Genomic DNA, 22,400 nt, shown 5'->3' on the forward strand with positions numbered 1-22,400 from the left:
CCTTGACAATGAAAAAATAATAATTTGGAAGCAGTGGCTACTTGTTTAACGTGATTTTAAAGTATTCTTCAATAAGCTAACCAGTATGAAGGTCCACTTTACGGTGAAAAATATATATAGTTTATTGAATTGATATACTCAGTGATTGTCGGTGTAGCTATCGCCATCACACTAACAAAAATCTAGATATTGCTTCTACATGTCTTTCAACCATGTCATTTCTAATAGTAGAAGATTCAATATTGGAGGAACATGTTAACCATTATTGGTACCCTAAGTGGGGTATCAAATAATTTGAAATAATTTAAAATTATGTAACTTCAACCAACTAATCTCTGCTGTCATTTATTATATATAGCACTTTAGGTTCTCGACTAAGCAAGCAGTTGTGCTAGTTGAAGCTTTCATTTCCATATATATAGTTAGGTGTTTGTAATATGTTTATGATGTCAAAATCTTACATGGTAAGGTTTATAGTGGTGCTGTTTACATTCATTGTCTTACGAGATTCTCTAGCATGGGCAGACCTGCAGAGCTACACATTCGTTGTAAGTGGATTTCAATATAATTACAGTGTTTCTCCATAAATAAAAGAAGTTTTATACTCTATGGAAAAGCTTGATAATTTCTTGTAGTTATGTGCTCAATTTGAACCTTCATTAAAGTCTGTATTGTTGATTAGAAAACTTATTTATTGTAACTACCGAGCTTTTTCTTTATGTTTCATCTTGTCTTCACTGTGGGTTTAACCCGTATTTAATAGAATTAACGTGTAATACCTGAATAATATGATAGAGAGGGTAGAGATCAACTGTTTTTCAAACATTGATTATATCAAGAATCCATGGCACGGCTGTATGCACAAATACAGTCCAACAGATATTTCTATTTACGAGTTCTAACGCAAGAAAGAAAATTTTGTTATTGATTTTCACAGCTTGAATCGACAAGTATTACTCGACTATGTGAGACATATAGTCAAGTCACAGTGAATGGACAGCTTCCAGGTCCAACTCTTTATGTCCGAAATGGAGACACACTTAATGTTGTAGTTTATAACAAAGCCCAGCACAATGCATCCATCCACTGGTAAATAATAAATATAGTTCTTGTAGACTGTCACTTGTATTTATGATTGAAGATTCTTTAACAAGGGTTTTGATTTTCAGGCATGGAGTGAGGCAGATCCGCACAGCGTGGGCTGATGGACCTGGGTACATTACACAGTGCCCCATCCAACCAGGGGGAAAGTTTACATACACTTTCACCATTATCGGACAGGAAGGGACGTTGTGGTGGCATGCCCATGTTTCATGGCTCCGTGCAACAGTTCATGGAGCAATGGTTATCCGTCCAAAGAAGGGTAGCTCTTATCCGTTTACCCAACCTCATGCTGAGCTTCCTATAGTGCTAGGTAATGGAAAGTAGAACCTATCCAAGTTATACTTTTTATTGATCAAGTTAGCTTGATCTTTCTTCAGCTATTAAGACTTGATGAAGCTGTCAGACTAGTTATAGAGACAGGTTAGAATATTCATGTTATACGGAAAAGTTAAATTTTTTTTTTTTAAAAGTTTTCAGTGGGTCTTTTTGTCGGTGGACTGGTTCGGAATGAGTCTATTAGGATTAAGATTTGTTAAGTCTAAGGATTTCACATCATAAGGGTTGAGATCGATATCATATAGACAAATTTATTGAAATAGATAATCTTTTTTTTTTTTTTTTCATCCATTCAATCTAAGACTCCTACTACCATGTTAAATAGCAAAATGATCTTGTCAATAATATTGAATCTTTCAAATTAAAGTCTTAAATTTTTTTATTTTTCTTTAATATATTGTCGGCCACTATTATATAAATATATTTTTTATTAGAAAAGCTATTGTTATTCATTAAATATTTATTCTATCACTAAATGTTCATATCAACTTTTTGAAAGCATTTTGTTATGTTTTATTCTTACAGAATTATGTTCCATATTTGATCGAGTGGACTCTTTTCACATGTCACGTTAACTTTAAATTTGTAATTGGAATAAGAATGATATGTCATTTGCAAAGCGTGAGTAATCTTGTCCATTATGAGGAACAACACCCTGGATATAAAAAGAGAAAACAATGCATATGTCCCTAAGTACACATCCTAAAGGAAACCCACAGTACATTATGAGGAACAACACCAAATTATATTTCTAACACGATAATTTGCTCTAGCATTCCGGGAGGTCTTGAGGAGGAGCCTTCATACTTTCAAACTCAGTGGGACCGTTCTTCACTAGAAACACCATGCTCAACCCCCATGTTACATGATCATCAAAGTGACAATGTACGAACCAAACACCTGCACAAATCCAACAATCATTCATTACTCCATACATATTTTCCAGATTTTAATTTCAAACCATATATCATGTCTAGAATAATGACAGAAATGTCACTGTGTTCCTTACCTGGATTGCTAGCTTTGAATCTGACAGCAGTCCATCCATTGACAGGAGTTCCCACAGTATTTCGTTGGGGAGGATCGACCAGGTTGAAAGAGCTTGGATCTGTTTCATTGTCATAATTACCAAAACCCTCTCCTACAACATAAAAGTCATAGCCATGAATATGCATTGGATGGTTGTCTTCCTGGAAGATGTTGGTACCCTGGAACACAATCTGAACTGTGGCATTATATTCAATCACTTTCACCCTCGTTCCAGAAATTGGCGCCCACAGAGTTTTGTCTACATCACCGGTATAATCAAACAGAACTGGTGGATGTGAAGGAAAGTCGGTGGTAAAGACTCCATTAATGCCGAAGCGATAAGCTTGCAAAATGGCGATATCTGGGAGCACAAAAGATATGTTATTCATACTGGCACTTACTCTGGTATTATTCGGGCCGCTACAGTTTCCGCCGGTTTCACAAGGAATTAAACCGAGTCCTACGGTTATGATGCTACTGTCACTTATGGTTTGGGGAACGTCCACCGGATGCTCCTCTGAAGCCAAGCTTCGTAAGGCTCGGCTAAATGTGGTCACTGTTGCAGTGTCATTGTATACTGGAAGGTCAGGAAAGATTGGAGTGGCAGATGAATTAGAGCCCACGTAGCTTAAAATGGCGGTTGTTGTGGTGTTATCAATATTTGCTTCAGATTGAGTAGTGTATACTTTGGCGGCCATATAATATCTGGCTTGGGCTTGATTGGCTGTGAGAAGAACGTCTGTAGTCTGACCAGATGTTAACATGAGAATGTCTGTTGTGTATGGCTTTGTGTAGGAGGCATCCACAGATACCACTGTAAGATTGTGTGATGCAATCTTGAAAAAGAGGTGATTATTGACTGCAGCATTGACGATACGAAGAAGGTAGGTTTTCCCCTGTTCTACAGAGAATTTTGTTGTTCCTGCATACAAAAAATTTGATTAAATTAGTTCACAACCTTAGACTTTTATTAGTGAGGAATGGATTTGGGTGTGCCTTAGTTATATTCACAGTGCTCGTTTTTCTGGATTTAACTGCTTTGAATTATTTAAGTTTAATCTATCGAGTCTTACTAACGGGCTGCCCATCCACTCAAAACCGAATAGTTGTACCCAATTGAATCCAAAAGAAAAGTGTTACCTGACGTTGAGCAGGAATAGAGGTCTCCTGGTTGCCCATTTATAGTGAAAGCGTCTGAAACATTTGGCGCACCTCCACTCAGATCAGCTTCGGCTTCAACTTCAATGGGATCACTGTTCCACCACTCTCCTGTTCAATTTAATTGTTTTTTTTCAAGCAGTTAGAGTCATCACGGAATGCAAAGACAATCCAGTATGAGCGCATAAGGGAAAAGTTTAAAAGATGGACAACTTGAATCTTAAGAGCTAAAGAATGGTGAAGAGACACATCCAAGCTAAATTGATGAATAAATGTGATGTCCTATGTAAGCTCCTACTTTCCATTACCTAGCACTATAGGAAACTCAGCTTGCGGTTGGGTAAACGGATAAGAACTGCCATTCTTTGGATAGATGACCATTGCTCCATGAACTGTTGCACGAAGCCATGACACATGGGCATGCCACCACAACGTTCCTTCCTGGTCAATAATGGTGAAAGTGTACGTAAAATTCCCCCCTGGTTGGATGGGGCACTGTGTAATGTACTCAGGTCCATCAGACCATGCTGTGCGGATCTGTCTCACTCCATGCCTGAAAAATAAATTCTTGTTAATCATGAGTCTTCAATTATCAATTGAATTGATAGTGTACAAGATCTATATTTACCAGTGGATGGTAGCATTGTGCTTGGCTTTGTTATAAACTGTAATACTAAGCGTGTCGCCATTCCGGGCATACAGAGTTGGACCCGGAAGCTGTCCATTCACTGTAATTATGTTATACGTCTCACATAGCCGAGTAATCTCTGTCGATTCAAGCTGTACAAATTACAAAAATGCTATTTGGGTTAGAAATCTTAAATATAATAGATCCTATGATTATGGATCTAAACATGGTATCAAATTGGCTTATTTGATGCTTATTAAAGTTTTATTCTAACATCTTCGAAGTTAATTACAATGGACTAGTGAATGTTGGATGCATATTTATTTCTTACACACTTTCTTCTATAAAACATCTACGAAATTTTCAAATGAACATTTAAAAAATTAGGTGAGTCTATATTCTCCTTCGACCACTATAATTTGTCCCCCAACCATATGAGTCATAGCAAGTTCTTGTTGCTTACAGATCTGCAAAATCTAGGTTCCTCATCTTTCTATAATTTCTCCCCCAACCAGATCCATCTAAATCTAAATCTAAACTATATTTCCTCTAACAACCTTTTCAAATATACTTTGACGATTCAAAAACTATCTAATATTTATTAAATAGAACATTTTTCTTCCATCTCATCAATAGCATTAGTCAAACCTACCAATTCTCTGCAACAAACTTTATCTATCCTAAACGACTCATATCTAAGGAAGATTAGCTATTAAGATCCTCACATGTTCCTAGACACTTAAAACGAGGTCATGCTTCCTTAGATATTAAGATCCTCACATGTTCCTAGACACTTATAATGAGGTCATGCTTAATCTAACTTTGGTGTCATGATAAAATTATTAAAAATAAAAGAAGTAAATACAATTTGAAGTTGATTGCAACATATAGTTTCAAAAAAGAACAACAAACTTACAACAGATCTCTATGAATATGGATCTAAAAAAGACAACTAACTGACTTATTTCATACTTTTGAGTTCCACTCTTAACACTTTTCAAACTAATAATAACATACTGCATAAATGAATGTTGAATGTATGATTATCTCTAACACAAATATCTATAAAGGTTTCTTAAATTCCTCAATAGATTATAATCAATGACAGGTATCTACAAAGATTCTTCAAGTTTAATTTATGGAAAAACACATGTATATAAAAATCTACTTACAACGAATGTGTGGGTATGCATTTCTGCCCATGCAAGAGAACCAAACAAGACAATGAATGCAAACAGCACTACCATAAACCTGGCTGAGTAACACTTTGCCATCATTACTATATTAAAAACACCTAAAATGCTCATCTGATTCTTGTAATGAACCACTTTTTCAATATTGAAAGCTAAAATTAGATCTTAGCGTTTCAAGACTGCGTACTTAGTCGAGAATCTAGAGTGGTATATATAGCACAAAAACATACCAGGTTGTTGAAGGAAATAGGAGATATTCCAACGGGAAACACGCAAAAAATTATCATGGCTTAAGAGTACTATCAAGAAAATTACAGATCCAGCTTTTAGCTGCTATTTGATACGTTAATTACAGTATCATAAGATTCGAAACGTTGTAAATAATGTCTTGTAAACTGTTCATCATGTCTCAACTTTCAATCTTCTAACAGTACAAATCACATGGGTGAAAGCCATATAGCAATAATACCGAGTTTTTTTAATAGTGTGATGGTGATTTCATGATGGCTAAGTATAAACTTTTAGAGTTTTCAATATACTGTTTAACCTCTTTCATTAAAAGTTTTTCAGGATTTAGGCACGCGAAACAAGCCAGTTCTTATCCATGTCTGAATTCGTCTGTTCTGCAATTTGCTATTTTCAATTGTGGGCCAGACAATTTAGGGTTCATCATTGGTGGGAGACGTTTTTTTCAATGAATATTTTATAAGAATTCAATTGCGAACTGTTCATATTCATGAAAACAAATGCATGCCGATTATTATAATGGGTTAGTAAAATTTAATTTTCTTCATATTTATTAAGATGAATTTGCATGAAAAAATATTACGCGTTTACAGCTTTGACTCAAAACTGAGTTGAATCCAAATTTTTGGGTTCTAATTGAAACTGACATCTACCAATAGCAAATAGTTGCTTACAATTGTGGCATTGCATTACCACGATTTCTAATTCCCAGAATCAAATCGTAAATGCCAAACAGCAGTTTCAGTGTCGTACAAACGTGGTTTTCATGTTATTGAGATGCTGTTTTCTCACATTTATTTAGTTCTCAGTAATGGAGAAATTCGATTCTAACTTTTCCTTTCAGTGGGGGAAACAGTTGAAAGTGAAGAGCGAGTTTTCAGAAGGTAAACGTGAACAACTAATTAAGAAAGCCAAATATTCTTGTAATTTTTTTAATAATATTTTTATAATAAAAGATAAATTAATAGGGTCTATTATCATTATTTGTGATTGTATCTATTTAATTTTATTTTTATTTAGGTATTGGGTTTTAATTGGAACTGACCATCATATTTTTTGTCCGTGATATTGATAATTTGGATAAAAAATTGGATGAAAATTGTGAGAATTGAAAATTTGGCAATCATTAAGTTTTGGTAAATCAAAATTTTCTTCCATTTCATGTTTGGGTATCTTGGATAAAAATTGAATCTGTCATGAATATTTATTCAATTTTTTGAATTAATACTTGAGTGAACAAGGATGGTTTTAAATGAGAAAAACTATTTAATATTATTTTTGGTGCTCACATACTCTAATAATAATGGGAGGTGACTCTACTAGTTGTTAATGAGGCTTGTTAAACAAACTATTCCTTCAACAAATTTATAAGTTTATTGTGATAATAGAAAAAATTGACTTACAACACTTATTTTTAGCAAAAAAAACTTGTCTACATAGAGATTACCAAAACAACAAACCAACCATTTGGATTCTTAGCAAAGACTAAATATGTATATATTATTCTTTGACAATACTAACATTCCTTTGTATTTACTTTTACTTTTTTCCTTTTTGTCTTGTTACAAATAGTGATGAGGTGGGTGTTATATAGAAATTTTTACTCTAAAATTGGATAGAGAAAATATTTAAACTAATCTTTTATCATGCATGAACTAAATTGAGCAAGAATACACTATGAAATTGTTAACAATAACTATTAATAAATTTTTGACCTTGTAAATTTTTTAGTGAATTGCATGGGCAACTCTCTTAAAATTAGTTATAAATTTATAAGAAAAGAGTGCGTGAAATTTCCTAATTTAGCTTCTGTCAAACTAAATTTCTACATATTTTGTAATATACTTTATCAATATCAATTTTCAACATACTCCCCCTTGATACTACGTAGACTCACAAGATGGTCTCAAAGTGTGAAAATCGAAAATATTTGCAACTTGTTCTTGAATCTTTATATACCTCAATTAGTTCTTTCTTCTAAATTCAAATCCTAAATGAAATAATGTTTCAAATCAAAATCTACCTTAGGCTAAACTTTCTTTTGTTCATTTTTTCTGAAATCTTTTGAATCAATAAAGCTTGTGTGCCTCTGGAAGTAACTAAAATATACTCTACTTGTGTCCATGGTTGAGGTACTGAAGTTTATTTCTTTGAACTTCATGCGAGCAAAATTGAACTAGGTGAAAAATAATTACTAGATGTAGACTTCTAATAATCCAAACTACTTCTCCAATCTAAATTACTAAACTCAACAAGTTCAAACCTTTTTAGAAGTATAATAAAGAATACAAAAATTTATAGTACCTTTCACATACCTTAATATCCTCTTAACCTTTTTCATATGATTTTAGATGGTTTAGTTACATACTTTGAAACAAGAGAAACTAAATAAGAAATATTTGTTCTTGTGTGAGTTAGAAACATTAAAATTATAACAATGATTTTTGAATTTGTCTCATCAAGTATTTTAGCACTATATTCTCTATATATCACAATAGCATGATTTATTGGAGTGGAGGCTAGTTTACAATCAACATACTAAATTTCTTTGACATGTCTATAGCGTACTTTGTTTCAAAAATTAAAATTTCATCCTCACTTTGATGAACCTTTATTCATAGAAAGATTATAGATCAGACCTAAATATTTCAATTCAAATTCCTTCATTAGAGTAATTTTGAACCCATTATTCATTTAACTATTTCCCATTGATATACAAAATTATAATAATGACATCATTATCTTCTTGTTTGTAGAAAAGAGTAGGCTCACTCTTGGTTCTTTTGAATATGTAATATACTAAAAATACCAATCAATCTCAACATACCACACTCTTAGTGATTTATTGAAGTTCTATAGATATTTTTTCAACTTGTGGACTTGGTGTTCCTTGTTGTGCAACCATGTGGTTGTTGGACATAGAATTTCTCTTCTAAGTACCCATTCAAAAAGATATTCGTCACGTAAATAGATGTTTTGTCAATTTAGTTTGAGATTCTCTTGAAACCAACATCTTGATGGTCTCTTGTATTGCCACTAGTGTAAATGTCTCTTAACTTTGTGTGAAGCCTTTTGCAACTAATTATACCTTGCACCTTACAACACTACCATCAATATTTTCTTATAGAACTATGACTTGGATTTGCACAAAAATTAGAAGAGGGGCTTCTTCGAGAATTTGTTGTACTATAGACTAAACATTAATAAGTTGTTTGGTAACAACACCATCAACAATATCACCATTCAAACTATATTTTGAGGTCTAAACTTGGCCTTTTATATGACTATAAAATCTTCCTTCATAACAAATCACACCTCTTAACACACAAACATGCTATTAGCTAGAGGATTATAAAAGCTATAAGCCTTAACTTATTAATTGCACCCAACAAAAATGCATAATTTTATTTTTAGATCCAACTTTTGTATCTTTTGATCAATTATAGGAATATAAGTTAAACAACCAAAAACATTAAAATGATTAAAATTAGATTTTTTCTCATACCAAGTACGTAAGGCACCATCCTATCAAGTACACTAGTGAGACTTTGATTGAGAATGTAAACTATTGTATAAAAAATAGACCAATAAAAAAAATTATGATGAATTCCCTAGTTTGTAATATACTCCTTGTCATTTCTACCATTCTATGATTCTTCCTTTCAACTACACCATTTTGTTAAGGTGTATAAGCAGTGATAAGTTATCTTTTGATGTCATTAATATTAGAATACTGAATATAAGGTCTTCGAAAAAATTCTTCTCAACTTTAAGTCCTTAAGCACTTTCATTTTTCAGGAGGTCTTAGAACCTCTTGAATGCATCAATAAAGTAACGAGATATGCTGACTTACTCAAACCTTTTGTTCAATAGCACTAAAAATTCCATAATAAAGCAAAGTGCGTAAAATACCCTCCATGCATTTTCTTTTAAAATAATGTATTTCTTACATGATTGCATTCATCTTTCACAAACCTTCTAAAACTTTGATCAAAGCATAAACTATTTATTTTCATATTAGTAACTTCCAACTATAGAAATTCAAGATTTTATATATTATTGATTTGGTAAAAGCAAGAGTCCAATTACATGAACAACTCACCTAAATTTAATCATTTGAATTATAATTGTAAAAAAAATACATCAAATTTCTTATTTTAACTACACTCCAACATTTTTTCTTTTATCCTTTTGCACCATCTTTTTATTAACATCAATTATCAACAACAAAAGCAAAAATACGATAGAAAATTTCTGAAATTATTCTTTCAATATCAGTGAACTTATTAAATGTCTATATTGAAGTCAAATTAGTTACTAGCGTTTAATAATGCCTAGGACAAGTGTTCAATTATTTTTTTAAACCATACGGTTTGGCCTTCAGAAAAATAAAATCCGTTTTTTTCTTATGTTTTGTTATGTTTTTTTTCTACTTTTATTTCCACTTGCACAGATATGCGTTAATTTGCCGATTGATGTCATTTTATTGTATTATAGAGAAAGCTACGTTGCCAATAAAAATAATTTATAGTCACATGTGGAAAAATATTTTTTATTCCATCCATGAGAGTAAATATTTACATGGATGCATTTACCAACCATTCTCTTTTATTACAGCTATGCGAATGTGACTGTAATTCATTGAATCGAAATATTGGTGGCCCAACATAATAGAACTCTTTGGGCAAGTAAACAAATATTTTTATACACTTGTGTTGTGGAAACATTAAAAATGTTTTTCACTGCTTTGTACAGGGAATTTTAAATATGCTAATTGGACATATTTATAAAAGTTGGGCACATTCATTCTAATGTGAAACATAAATATTTAGCATAGTGGAATCTGAAGAGAGTTTCCACACATTTATTTTTTGAAAGGTAGTTTTAATTCTTAAAACAACCTGGTTTATATATCATTGGGTCATGTGGTAGTGCAAGATAATACAATGTAGTTATCTTCTTTTAAATCAACTTTAATTGTAAGATCTTCATGTGGAATTTTTTTACTTTTTTGGATAAATTTTGGAGTTAGTGGTTGGTTATTCTAAAATTAGAGATCTTTAATGTTGTAAATAACATAAATAATTTTGAAGTCTTATTAACTAATTGATAAAACAATTTTTAGAGTCGATAGTTTTAACTTTGATTATTACTTTATATCTTATATTAATTTTCATTTTACTAGATCACTCATATTAAAATAATAAATATTAATCTTTTTCAATTTCTTGATTATCTTCAAACCCTAGATATGAGTGGTCTAACAATAGCTCTACAATTTAAATTGGTTCTATTGAATTAAAAAAAGAGATAATGTGTTAGGTTTAAAGAAATGAAAAATAAAATAAAATTATTTTGTAATGCGACCAATTTCTTATTTTATTGAGATAATGAATCGAAATAAAAATAATTTTGTTTGATCACTTTTGTATACAAGCATTAGCACACAGAAGTGCAAATATCTAAGGGTTCAAATAAAAGGAAGGAAATATATAAGATTATTGTATTTTATATGTAAATTTTACACATTACCTTCTAAAATTAATTATTGCAAAAGTTTTCAATTAACTTGCTTGGATTATATCCTTTTCAATTAAATTAAAAAATGGAGCATTACAACATTACCTAGTTTAGAGAAAATGCAACTATAGTGAATATGTTATGGACTACTTTGTTGTTTATCCTCTAAGATTGCTACATTTATAAACTTATATCCCTTCACAATATCTTTAGCATTCTTACAAATAATCATTTTTAACTCTAGATTAAAATATTTAAAATATAACCAATGGATAAGATTAAAGATTCACGCATGAAAACATTGAATTTGAAAACTTTAAATTTATCCTATGATTTATTGGTCCCATGGGCCCATTATTAACTACACTACAATAAAGTGAGAAATTCACTTTTTTCTTTCCAAACTCAAAAAATAGAATAATAACATGATGGTTAAAAAAGATGTTCCATTCATATAATAAACTATGGACCATAATTTTGTACCTATATATATGCAATTCTTTCCTCCTTACTCTTCATCTTGCTGCTGATTTCACTTTATATATTTTTTCCCTACAAGTACATCTACAAGTTAATAACTTATTTATATGGGAACATGAGAAGAGCATTTTTTTATACCAAATCTAGAATATTATTCATTTACAATAAGAGTTTACCAAACATGTTAATAATTTTTGTAATCCTCATAAGGTTAGCAATGACCTTCTTTATCAAACCGTTGTATAGTAATTCACTAAATTCCCTAACAACATGGCCTATGGAGAAGACCCTATGATTATCCTCTCAATATTTAAATGATAGTAATCTTGACATAATTTTGAATTGCATTCATTGCAACCTCTATGATGTTACCCTTGCTTTAGAAATTTTCTTATATTCCTCCATGATTTTCATTATCTATTTAGTGGCTTTCAACCACTCCAAGTATAGCTTAAAATTTTTACATTTGGGATGATTTCATTACTAAGAAATATATTGAAGGGGATTAAAGTAATTATCCTTAATAGCCTGCATTGGCATGGTATGATGGTTAAGTTGTGGTGTTGTTATTTGCGTCAAGACTCAAACCCTATTGGGGTGCTATTGTTGAATGTTTAAATGGGGATGAGGTTCAGGCCCATTTGAGACCTTAGTAGTTCTTATCATATTTTCTTAATTATTTAAATATAATAATGATTATCATTATTAGGGGTAGTTTTTTTTATCAAGAACAATGGGCCCCTCATCAATGTTACACTTGTCAATATTCACCATGAAACTTGCCTCATCACTAATAAGATGATAAAACCTTGTTAGAATTTTATCATTCTCTTTCCTTGCAATGGTAACATGCCCCTCTAATAATTTATGACATTAATGGATTCTCTCATAGCATCTCTACATAGGCATTTATCTATTACTACAAGAAGTGGAGGAGGTATATTTAACTCCATTAGATCCACATGACATTCTACATATCTAAATAGTTCACCAACTTGGTCCTTGAGTTCCCCCTTGGTTTACTTATCTTTGTTCATCCTAAAAAAATATTGTGGAATTATTACTTATAATGATTATTTTTGTTCCTCTCCTGTATGGTTTCCTAGGTTTATATTTTATACTTGATAAACATTTGGTTGCATGATTTTATCCATTTTCACTTGAAGGGGTAGATATATATGTAGTCATAGCTCCTTAGGCATTTATATTGATGGTAGAAAATGTTATTTCCTTCTCTGTTTATTTGGATAAGCCTTAAAAAATTTATGATGATAGTGAATTCATCTATTCATCAACACTCAGCCCCCCCTTTTCATTAGTATGTCTAGCTACATAGATAGGCTTGAGCTCTTTATGATATTGATTGCCTAATTAGAAGGTGCAAAACTCAAAGATGGAGGATTTGGAGTCCTTTGTAGAGAATTTTTAGTAGTAGGAGGTTCATTTTTAGAAAGAGAGCTTGTGTGCACATAATTTTGAGAGTAAGATGATAAAGGAATGTTTTCAAAATTGAAGTACTCTATAAGAAAAGATACTCTTCCACTCTTGAGAATAATTGTTGATTTTTTAACTCCACCTTCTCTTCTTATTTTTCTCCTTATTTATTCTCATAGATCTAAGTATATATTTGGATTGGTAATTATTTCTATAAACCTACTATAGACCCTTTCTAATTAGTACATGAAAATGGGGGACCAAAAGAGAGTCTTAAGTGGCCATTTTTTTTAAAATTAAAAAAATATTAATTTTAAATGAGAAATTGAAGATATTTATGCTCAATATTTCAAGTTGTGACAAGAACAAGCGTCATTGTGCTCTAAATGTACAATCTTAAATACTATTTTGTTTTGAAAATGGTGGAAATTAAGGGGTTCAAGAAGATGGAGCACACAAACTACTTTTATTTTTATCAAACTATATCATAGCATCTAGTGTGCTCCACCTTAAATGTTAACTATTTTTAGTATTGCAAAAATTACTCTTGTAAAAGATTAACCACCATCATGTAGTTGATGCTTGAGTTTCCTAGTATTTTTTAATGAACATTTGATTTAAATGCTGAGGGCAAGAAGACCAAAATACTAAAGGCATGAAAGCTACATATAAGAAGGGAGTTGGGTAGCTATACTCTCTAAACACGTTTTCTGCATTCATGAAGGATAACAACTTGATCTATTCCCTGAAGAGATTGTAGAAAGATTGATAGTAATTGGAGATAATTTTTTTTATCTCTATCACTGATGTAATCCTAGCTATGTAATCTTGTTTTTTGAATTAAAAGAAAGGGTACTTTCCCCTACCAAAAGACATAAAAAAAAAAAATCGAGTTCTGTATATTGCCATATCACAATTAAACCTATAAAAGTATTTTTTTTAATATTTCATAAGGTTATGAAAAGAAAATAGTGTTTCAAGACATCGTTATGATGGTCAATAAGGTGTTCTTCATCCTAGTTTACTGATTGTTTTGATATATGAAATAACGCTTTCCATGGTCGACATTACTAAGTTAAAATAGATGAATGAGAATAATAGTTGAATGGAAGGGATAAGAGTTTTCTAAATATCTATATAAGTATTGTTCCTGGGTCCTCTTTGATTGAAAATCTTGATAATGGCTTGAAGTTGCAGGTTGCCTTTCACTCCATTGCTTAGCCACTTCCCGCCTTCTAAATTTACACTATTTGACTGAAGTGTATTTTATGAAACTCTAAATGAATATCATTTGAATTCAAATACTCATTTATTGTATCCAACTTGTCCCGTGTCACTAATTTGTGGCTATTCTAAAATTATTTTTGATTTTTGGAATGACCTCAAATTGTTTTCTACGATGTTTAAATGTCATTTTGATGATTGTTATATCCTTTCAATTGAAATTAACAAGTTTTTAGGATTGTTTTCATAACCTTTAGGGTTAGGATTTATCAAATGCATAGTCCTGTGTGGCTATTCTAAAATTATTTTTGATTTTCGGAATGACCTCAAATTGTTTTCTACAATGTTTAAATATCATTTTGATGATTGTTATATCCTTTCAATTGAAATTAACAAGTTGTTGGGATTGTTTTTACAACCTTTAGGGTTAGGGTTTATCAAATGCATAGTCATGTGATTTCAAAAGTCTTGGCCTTCACTTTTATAATCGATTAAGTGTTTCATTGGCCTAATGTTTTGGTCTTTGCTCCCATTTCCATCTACTAGGGCAATGTTCCCGTGACCCTTTTTTATAAGAAACTTTGAGCATGCGCATATTTGGGCACCTTAATTCTTGTCCCTACATCTCTGAAGGGGTGGCCAAGACTTTACTTTTCTTGTGTGGGCTCACAGGGTAGCCTTTTGTACCCCACACCCTTGTGGGGTATTAAGGCATAAGGACTTATAACCTGCATGTATGTAGGGTTGTGGAAATGGACAAATATGTGGGTCTACGACTCCACTAAAACTATGATATGAAAGACAACATGGATGCAAGCATAGTGTGAGATTAAAGAGAGTGGTGGATCTCATGGTCCCCGCATAGGTCAACAACTAGATGCTAGGCAAGAACATGAATGCCATGTGGGACAAAATTAACACATATTACAATGACATGGATTCTATATGGGTGGGCAGTGGGGATTCTGTTTGATAGGAGGTTCGACAAATGTGTGGGCTAGGAGGTAGTGTAAATAAAAGGCTGAGTATATGTACCTCATGCCCCCATAGGGGAAAACATAGAAATAGGAATGAGCCCATGAGGATGCAGGGTAGACAAAGGGAAGGCTGTATGTACCCCACGCTCCTACATAGGTAATAATAAGAAGGAAAAAGCATATGAGGTCAAATGAAGATAAAGGTGGTGGGGCCTTGTGGTCTTTGTGTGGGCCAATAATAGTAAAGGATATGGCCACCTCGACAAGTCAACCAGAATTTCTAGTCTTGACCAATCAGGATGAATGTCAACAAACTATCCCCTAGGATTTTTTTCCCTACTTCTAACATTTGTCAGATAAAAAATACCCTATAATATTCATATTCTGATATTAAATTTATAAAAAAAACCCTAAATCCTTAATATATTTGCAATATATTGGTTCTGATTTTTAGGATATTAAACCCCCCAATATGAATGCATGTGATATATATTACCTAGCCAGTGAAGCCCCCATGGTATGACCTCAAATAGAGTCTTAGGATGTGGTACTAGAAATTTGATACATCTATGTTGAGTTTGGATTTGAAAATTCTAAATCAGATCACTATTTTTATTGTAAATTTGATGGTGATTATTTCTTTTACATTATATTATATGTTGATGATATGTTATTCATTGGTAAAGGGAGCAATATGATTTTAGAACTTAAGTCTCAACTTGCTACTAGATTTGAAATTAAAGATCTTAGTATGGTGAAACACATTCTTGGGATGGAGATTAGAATATATTGACTAGACAAAAAGTTATGGCTAGGCTAGAGTAAGCATGTGGATTTAGTTTTATAGAGTTTCAACATGTAGGACTGTAGACCATTCTGTGTGAACTTTTTACAGTTAGAACAAAATTATCCATTTCAGATTGTCCTGCATCCATATTAGAGATGGAAGAAATGAGCAAAGTGCCTTACCAAAGTGTAGTTGGAAGTTTGATGTATGCTATGGTCTACATAAGACCAAACATTGCCCAAGTAGTGAGAGTACTTTCTAGATATATATCTAATCCTGGTAGAATTCATTGGAATGCTGTTAAAAGGGTCTTCAAATATTTGAAGGGTACCTTAGAATATTCTTTTTAGTTATCATGGTAATTTGGTAGGAGACAATATTTCCCTTGATACTCATGGTTATGTGGATTTAGATTGGGCAAATGATGTTGATAGAAGAAGATCCACCAATGCTTATGTGTTTAATTTATTTGGTTGTGCAATTAGATGGATGAGTAGACAACAGGTTGTGGTTTCTTTGTCCACTACTGAAGTAGAATATATGTTAGCTACTCATGCTTGTAAATAATCTATTTGTCTTAAGAGATTGTGTTCAGTTATTAGAATAAAACAAGGTGCAGTGATAATTTATTGTGATATTTAAATCGCAATCTGACTAGCTAAGAAATTAACATTTCATGTTTGGACCAAGCATATTGATGTTTAGTATCATTTTGTCAGAGATATGGTTGAACATGATAGGGCGAATGGTGTAGGGCACATAGCACTCCAAGTTGAAAGTTTTTTGTTTTCTTATAAGTTTGTGTTTTATCTTTGTGATGTAATAATCGACCAACCATTTAGAACTCGGTAGAGCCATGGTTGAGTTGTCCAATTTTTGGTTTGAGTCAAATTGTGTTCAGGATGCTGACAGCTTGAGAAGTGAGATGCTTATGTAGTTCACAAGTAAAGTACTCTAGATGAATGTATTCATGTATTAAGGGTCAATTGAGTTGTGTTTAGGTGTTCTAGGGACTTTGAGGACCTTTAGGAGTCTTAAAATGCATTAGAATGCAAAGTTGCATCTTGGAGCCAAAAGTTGTAAAAAGTTGTTGAGCATCATTATGCAATTTATTGTAAAAGTTGCATTTTTGGTTATAGGCGTTAAAAGTTGGTTGAACCAACTGGAACATGAGAATAAAAGCCAAAATTCACTTCATTATAGAGGTCAGAAAATTGGAAATGCAAGAGCAAGTTTTTGGATTGTGAAGCAACCTTGTTTCCACCGATTTTTGACAGTTTTACACTTGTTTTCATTGCTTGTATGGTCCAGTATAGACTAGATGGTGTAAAATAATTGCAATTATTGAGTATTCATTGTATTTGTATTATTTAAGGTTGATTTGTAGGTTTGATTGTCCTAGGTTGTAGAGATTTCTTCCATTCTTTGCAACTAGGAGCAAAACCCTTGCAAGTAGGGTTTAAGAGCAAGGAAATGGCTCTAACCTAGGCATTCTTTGATGGCACCTGTTGAAATCAATAAGAATACTAGGTTAGGTTCTATACATTTCTTTAGTATAGGGTGTTTGGTTTTGTAGGTCCTGGAGGAGGAGAAACAATGAAGCCCTAGGCTCACCACTGGGAGTAGGTGAGTTAAAACAACAAGAAAATTGTGTTTTATGAGCACATGGGGATTGGTGTAGGACCAAGTAACACATGAATGGAGATCCATCTAAGTTCCCTTGAATATTCCCACATTTTTTGGAGTAGGAGATTTGACTTGTGAAGAGTTTCAGACCCATCTTGTCAAGTCACCCGGTGAGGCCTAAACCCTTCAAAATAGTGTAGCATTGGTAACCCCACTTGTACAGATAACCCAGATGCAATTTTACAGTATTGTTTGTAACTTCCAAAAGGGTACTTGAAATCATGATTTATTTATTTCCTTGTTTGAGACTTTTACAAACTAAGACCCTAAAACCACCAAGGGAGGGCTAATGCAATTAGGCCTATTTTGGAACCGATAGAGACCTAGAAAGGTTAGGAAGCTAAAGTGATGGGTTTTGTGAGCCTAATGCCTCAAAATAATTCAAAGACACCTGGTAGATGCATTTGGGGGTGATTGGGAGTGATTGTGTGTTGAAACCCTAGCAGGAGTGGTTGAAGCCTGAAGTAGAGTGTGTGGGATTGAGGTGGCAACCTTAAGAGGTGGAGTTTATTGTCCAAAACCATTAGCTATACCTAGGAGGAAATCCAAAGAGGTTCAGACCTTGGAGGTCTCATTAGCATAACCCCTACTAAGTGTCATAGGAAGGACTTGATTAGTTGAAGGGTTGAGTAGGACAAGTCACTCAAGAAGGTGTATTAAACCCAACTCCAAGACTCTTTGCATCAGAGTGGTATGAGAGCCATTCTTTGAAAGATTTGGTGTATATCAGATTGTCAAGAATCAGAGGCAATTTTAATGCCTCCAAAGGCAATGACTGCAGAAGCCATCCAATAGATGGTGGCATAGATGATAGAAGGATGTAGAAGGAAGTAGAGGAACAAGAGAGGTTAAGAAGGAGAAGGGGAAGGTTAAGACAAAATGGGGTGATGAGACTGATGAAGAAGTGGAAGATGGAGAGAAACCAACAGTAGTAGCCATTCCTCAAGACCAAAAGCTATTCTTGGATGCAGGCAAATCCATTTCTAAAGACAAATTGGATGGATTTCCCACTTATGAAGGAAACCTCAATGGCGAAGAGTTTCTAGATTGGATAGAGGCTCTCAATAATCAATTTGATTACAAAGAGGTAGAAGAAGAGAAAAGAGTCGATGTGGCCAAATCAAGATTGAGAGGATCAACATTAGTTTGGTGGAGTATATTGGAAGAAGAGAGGATACAAGAAGGAAAGAAGAAGATAATTTCATGGGAGAGTATGAAGATCGGACTTAAGGAACAATTCCTTCCAGGAGATTATGAAGTTCAAATCCATAAGAGACTTCAAAATCTAAAACAAAGGGAGTTAGATGTCAATGCATACATTAAGGAATTCCATAAACTCAGCTTGAGGGCTAGGAAGCATGAGAATGAAGTGGAGAAGTTGGCCAGGTACATGAATGACCTTAGACAAAATATTCAAGATGAGATAAGTATCCTCACACCAGACACTGTCCATAAGTATTTTTAGTTGGCCCTAAGGGCAAAAGAGAAGATCAAAAGGAGGAGTGAATAAAATTAGAAACATAGGGGAGGTAATAATTTCAGAGGAGGAGAAAGCTTTGGTAGAGGGTAGCAAACACCAAGAAATGAAGAGCAGCAAGGCCAAGAAGGAAGTGGGGACTCTCAGAGAGTAGCATTTAGAGGATCCTATAGAGGAAGGAGCAATTTTAGGGACAGGTTTGGAAACTCGGGAAGAGAAAACACAGTCTTCACCGGTAGGTGTTATCATTGCAATCAAGTTGGTCACACCATGAGTAAGTACTTGGGAAAAGCCTCAAGCTCCACAAGCTCATACATGGTGGAAAGAAGAACTCAATTGTTGCAAGAGGAAAACACTCAGAGTGTAACTTCTTCAATCAGCAAGGCAGGGCCAGTGACAGATGGAGAAAACTTGATGATGAAGAGAACAATGCTCAAGATACCCCAAGCTCAAGAGCCACCATAGAAGAAAAGTTTGTTTAGGACCAATTGTAGGTCACAAGGGAAGATTTGTAAGGTGATTGTAGATTCAGGTTCCATTGAGAATATTGTCTCAGTTGAAATGGTGGACAAACTCAAATTGAAAAGATTACCTCATCCCACTCCTTACAAGGTATCCTGGCTCAACCGGGGTCAACATGTCTTGGTTGACGAACAAGCATGGGTGGATTTTGAAATTGGTGAGTATAAGGATAGATTACTATGTGACATATTGCCTATGGATGCTTGTCATTTTTTGTTGGGTCATCCATGGCAATATGATGTGAGAGCTACTCATGATGGAGAAAAGAACAACTATCTTATCACCTAGAATGGGAAGAAGTACCAAATGGATCGACTACCTGATCCAAAGGAAGAAAATAAAATAGGATCCAGTGTGATGCTGATGAGAGATAAATAGTTTCTTAAAGTGTTGAAGCAAGAAGGTCATCAAGGCCATGCTATAGTGTTGAAGCCTAGAGATGAAGCTAAGGAAGATCCAATGAGTGAAGTGCCTCAAGAGGTGCAAGGTCTACTCAAAAAATATGCCTAAGTGATAGGGGATGACATGCTTGATTCTTTGCCTCCAATGAGAGATGTGAATCATCAAATATATTTAATACCAGGGGCCAATCTACCAAACAAAGCTGCCTATAAAATGACACCTAGTCAAAATGAAGAGATCACCAAATAAATGCAAGAACTCTTGGACAAAGGATTTATCAAGAAGAGTTTCAGTCCATGTGTTGTTCCTACTATGTTAGTGCCTGAAAAGGGAGGCAAATGGAGAATGTGCAAGAACTCTAGAGAAATCAATAAGATTACTATAAGGTACCGGTTTCCCATGCCCAGGATTGAGGACCTATTGGACAATCTAGGAGGTGCAAGCTACTTCACAAAGGTGGACTTTAAATCTGGTTATCATTAGATCCGAATCACACTTGGAGATTGAAGACAACCTTTAGGACCAATGCAGGCCTATATGAGTGGTTGGTGAGGCCATTTGGCCTCACCAATGCACCTAGTACCTTCCAACGGCTCATGAATGAAGTATTAGTTGAGTTTATTGGTAGATTTGTTATTGTGTATCTTGATGACATTTTAATCTACGGCAGGTCCAAGGAGGAACACCTCAAGCATATGGAGATGGTCTTGAAGAGGTTGAAGGAGGCTCAACTCAATATTAACCTGGAAAAATGTGATTTTTTGAAAACTGAGCTTGTATACCTTGGTTTTTTTATTTCTCATGGATGTTTAAAGATGGATCCAAGTAAGGTAGAAGCAATACTTAATTGGCCTATCCCTAGGGGCATAAGTGAAGTTAGAATCTTTCATGGAATGGCATATTTTTATAGGATGTTTGTAATAAACTTTAGACATGTTTGTGCTCTTATTCTCATTACCATTAAAGGAGGGATTAAGTGTCACTTTAAGTGAATAGAGGAAGCCAATAAGGGGTTTGAAATGTTGAAAACCAAGATAGAAGATTTGCCAACCCTTAGATTGTCTGATTTCAATCAGTTGTTTATAGTAGAGTGTGATGAAAGCCAAAGGGCAATAGGGGCATTTTTAAGCCAAGATGGTCATCCTATAGCTTTCTTCTCAGAAAAGTTAAATAAAGCTAAGAAAAGGTACTCCACATATGACTTGGAGTTGTATTCATTGACAACCATTCCCTTAGTTTCCTCAAAGGGCAAGGGAAGTTGAACCAAAGAAACTTAAAGTGGGTTGAGTACTTACAATCCTATACATTCACTTTCAAACACAAGAAAGGGACAACCAACAAAGTAGATGATACACTAAGTAGGAGAGTCATGATTATGCAGGAGATACAATTGCAAAGTGTGGGTTTGAGTGATTTAAAATACCTCTACAAGGATGATAAGGATTTTGTAGATATATAATGTTTGTACTGATTTTTCTAACACCTCACATGTCTCTTATTCAGAATACATGATACAAGAGGGTTTTATGTTCAAAGGTCATCTTCTTTGCACACCTAAATGTTCTATGAGGCAAAATATTATCCAAGAGAAGCATCAAGGAGGTCTAGGAGGTCATTTTGGCATTGATAAGACTTTGGAGTAGGTTGGTAGGTTTTATTATTGGCCCAAGTTGCAATTAGAAGTGAGAAGGTTTGTAGAGAAATGTACCATCTGCCAAAGAGTAAAGGGAACATCAAGTAATGCAGGTCTATATCAACCCTTGGTCATACCTCAGAGGCCTTGGGAATGTTTGAGCATGGATTTTGTGTTAGGCTTGCCTGGGACCCCAAGAGGATTTGATTGTGTGTATGTGGTGGTAGATAGGTTCAGCAAAATGGTACATTTAATACCTTGCAAGAGAACCAATGATGCCACCTATATTGCAGGTCTCTTCTTCAAGGAGATACTCAAAATTCACGGTCTTCCAACTAGCATTGTTAGTGATAGAGATGTGAAGTTTTGGAGCCACTTTTGGAGGACGCTTTGGAGGAAGTTGGGCACCACGTTATCTTTTTCATATGCCTATCATCCTCAATTAGATAGTCAGACAAAGGTAGTCAATCGATCATTGGGTAACTTGCTAAGATGTCTTACAAAACAACATGGACAAACTTGGGATCTAGTACTTGGATAGGCATAATATGCATATAATGACTT

The 22,400-nt window shown here is 33.8% G+C and overlaps 2 protein-coding genes across 2 annotated transcripts; one reads left to right on the forward strand and one right to left on the reverse strand.

The window, feature by feature from the left end:
• Window positions 1-397: 397 nt before the first annotated feature.
• On the forward strand, window positions 398-1,632 carry LOC131043705 (laccase-3). The gene is made up of 3 exons (XM_057976965.2): window positions 398-548; window positions 938-1,089; window positions 1,170-1,632. Exons 1-3 carry the CDS (start codon window positions 438-440, stop codon window positions 1,426-1,428), a joined length of 522 nt encoding a protein of 173 aa, XP_057832948.1. The 5' UTR covers window positions 398-437; the 3' UTR covers window positions 1,429-1,632.
• A 374-nt stretch (window positions 1,633-2,006) lies between these two features.
• LOC131041651 (laccase-12) lies at window positions 2,007-5,645 on the reverse strand. Its single transcript, XM_057974837.2, has 6 exons — window positions 5,428-5,645; window positions 4,256-4,407; window positions 3,936-4,180; window positions 3,610-3,738; window positions 2,450-3,391; window positions 2,007-2,340 (listed from the first exon to the last, which is right to left on the reverse strand). Exons 1-6 carry the CDS (start codon window positions 5,560-5,562, stop codon window positions 2,210-2,212), a joined length of 1,734 nt encoding a protein of 577 aa, XP_057830820.2. The 5' UTR covers window positions 5,563-5,645; the 3' UTR covers window positions 2,007-2,209.
• Between the last annotated feature and the right edge of the window lie 16,755 nt (window positions 5,646-22,400).

Source organism: Cryptomeria japonica, chromosome 9 (genome assembly GCF_030272615.1).
Source record: "Cryptomeria japonica chromosome 9, Sugi_1.0, whole genome shotgun sequence".
In the NCBI taxonomy this organism is placed as follows: domain Eukaryota; kingdom Viridiplantae; phylum Streptophyta; class Pinopsida; order Cupressales; family Cupressaceae; genus Cryptomeria; species Cryptomeria japonica.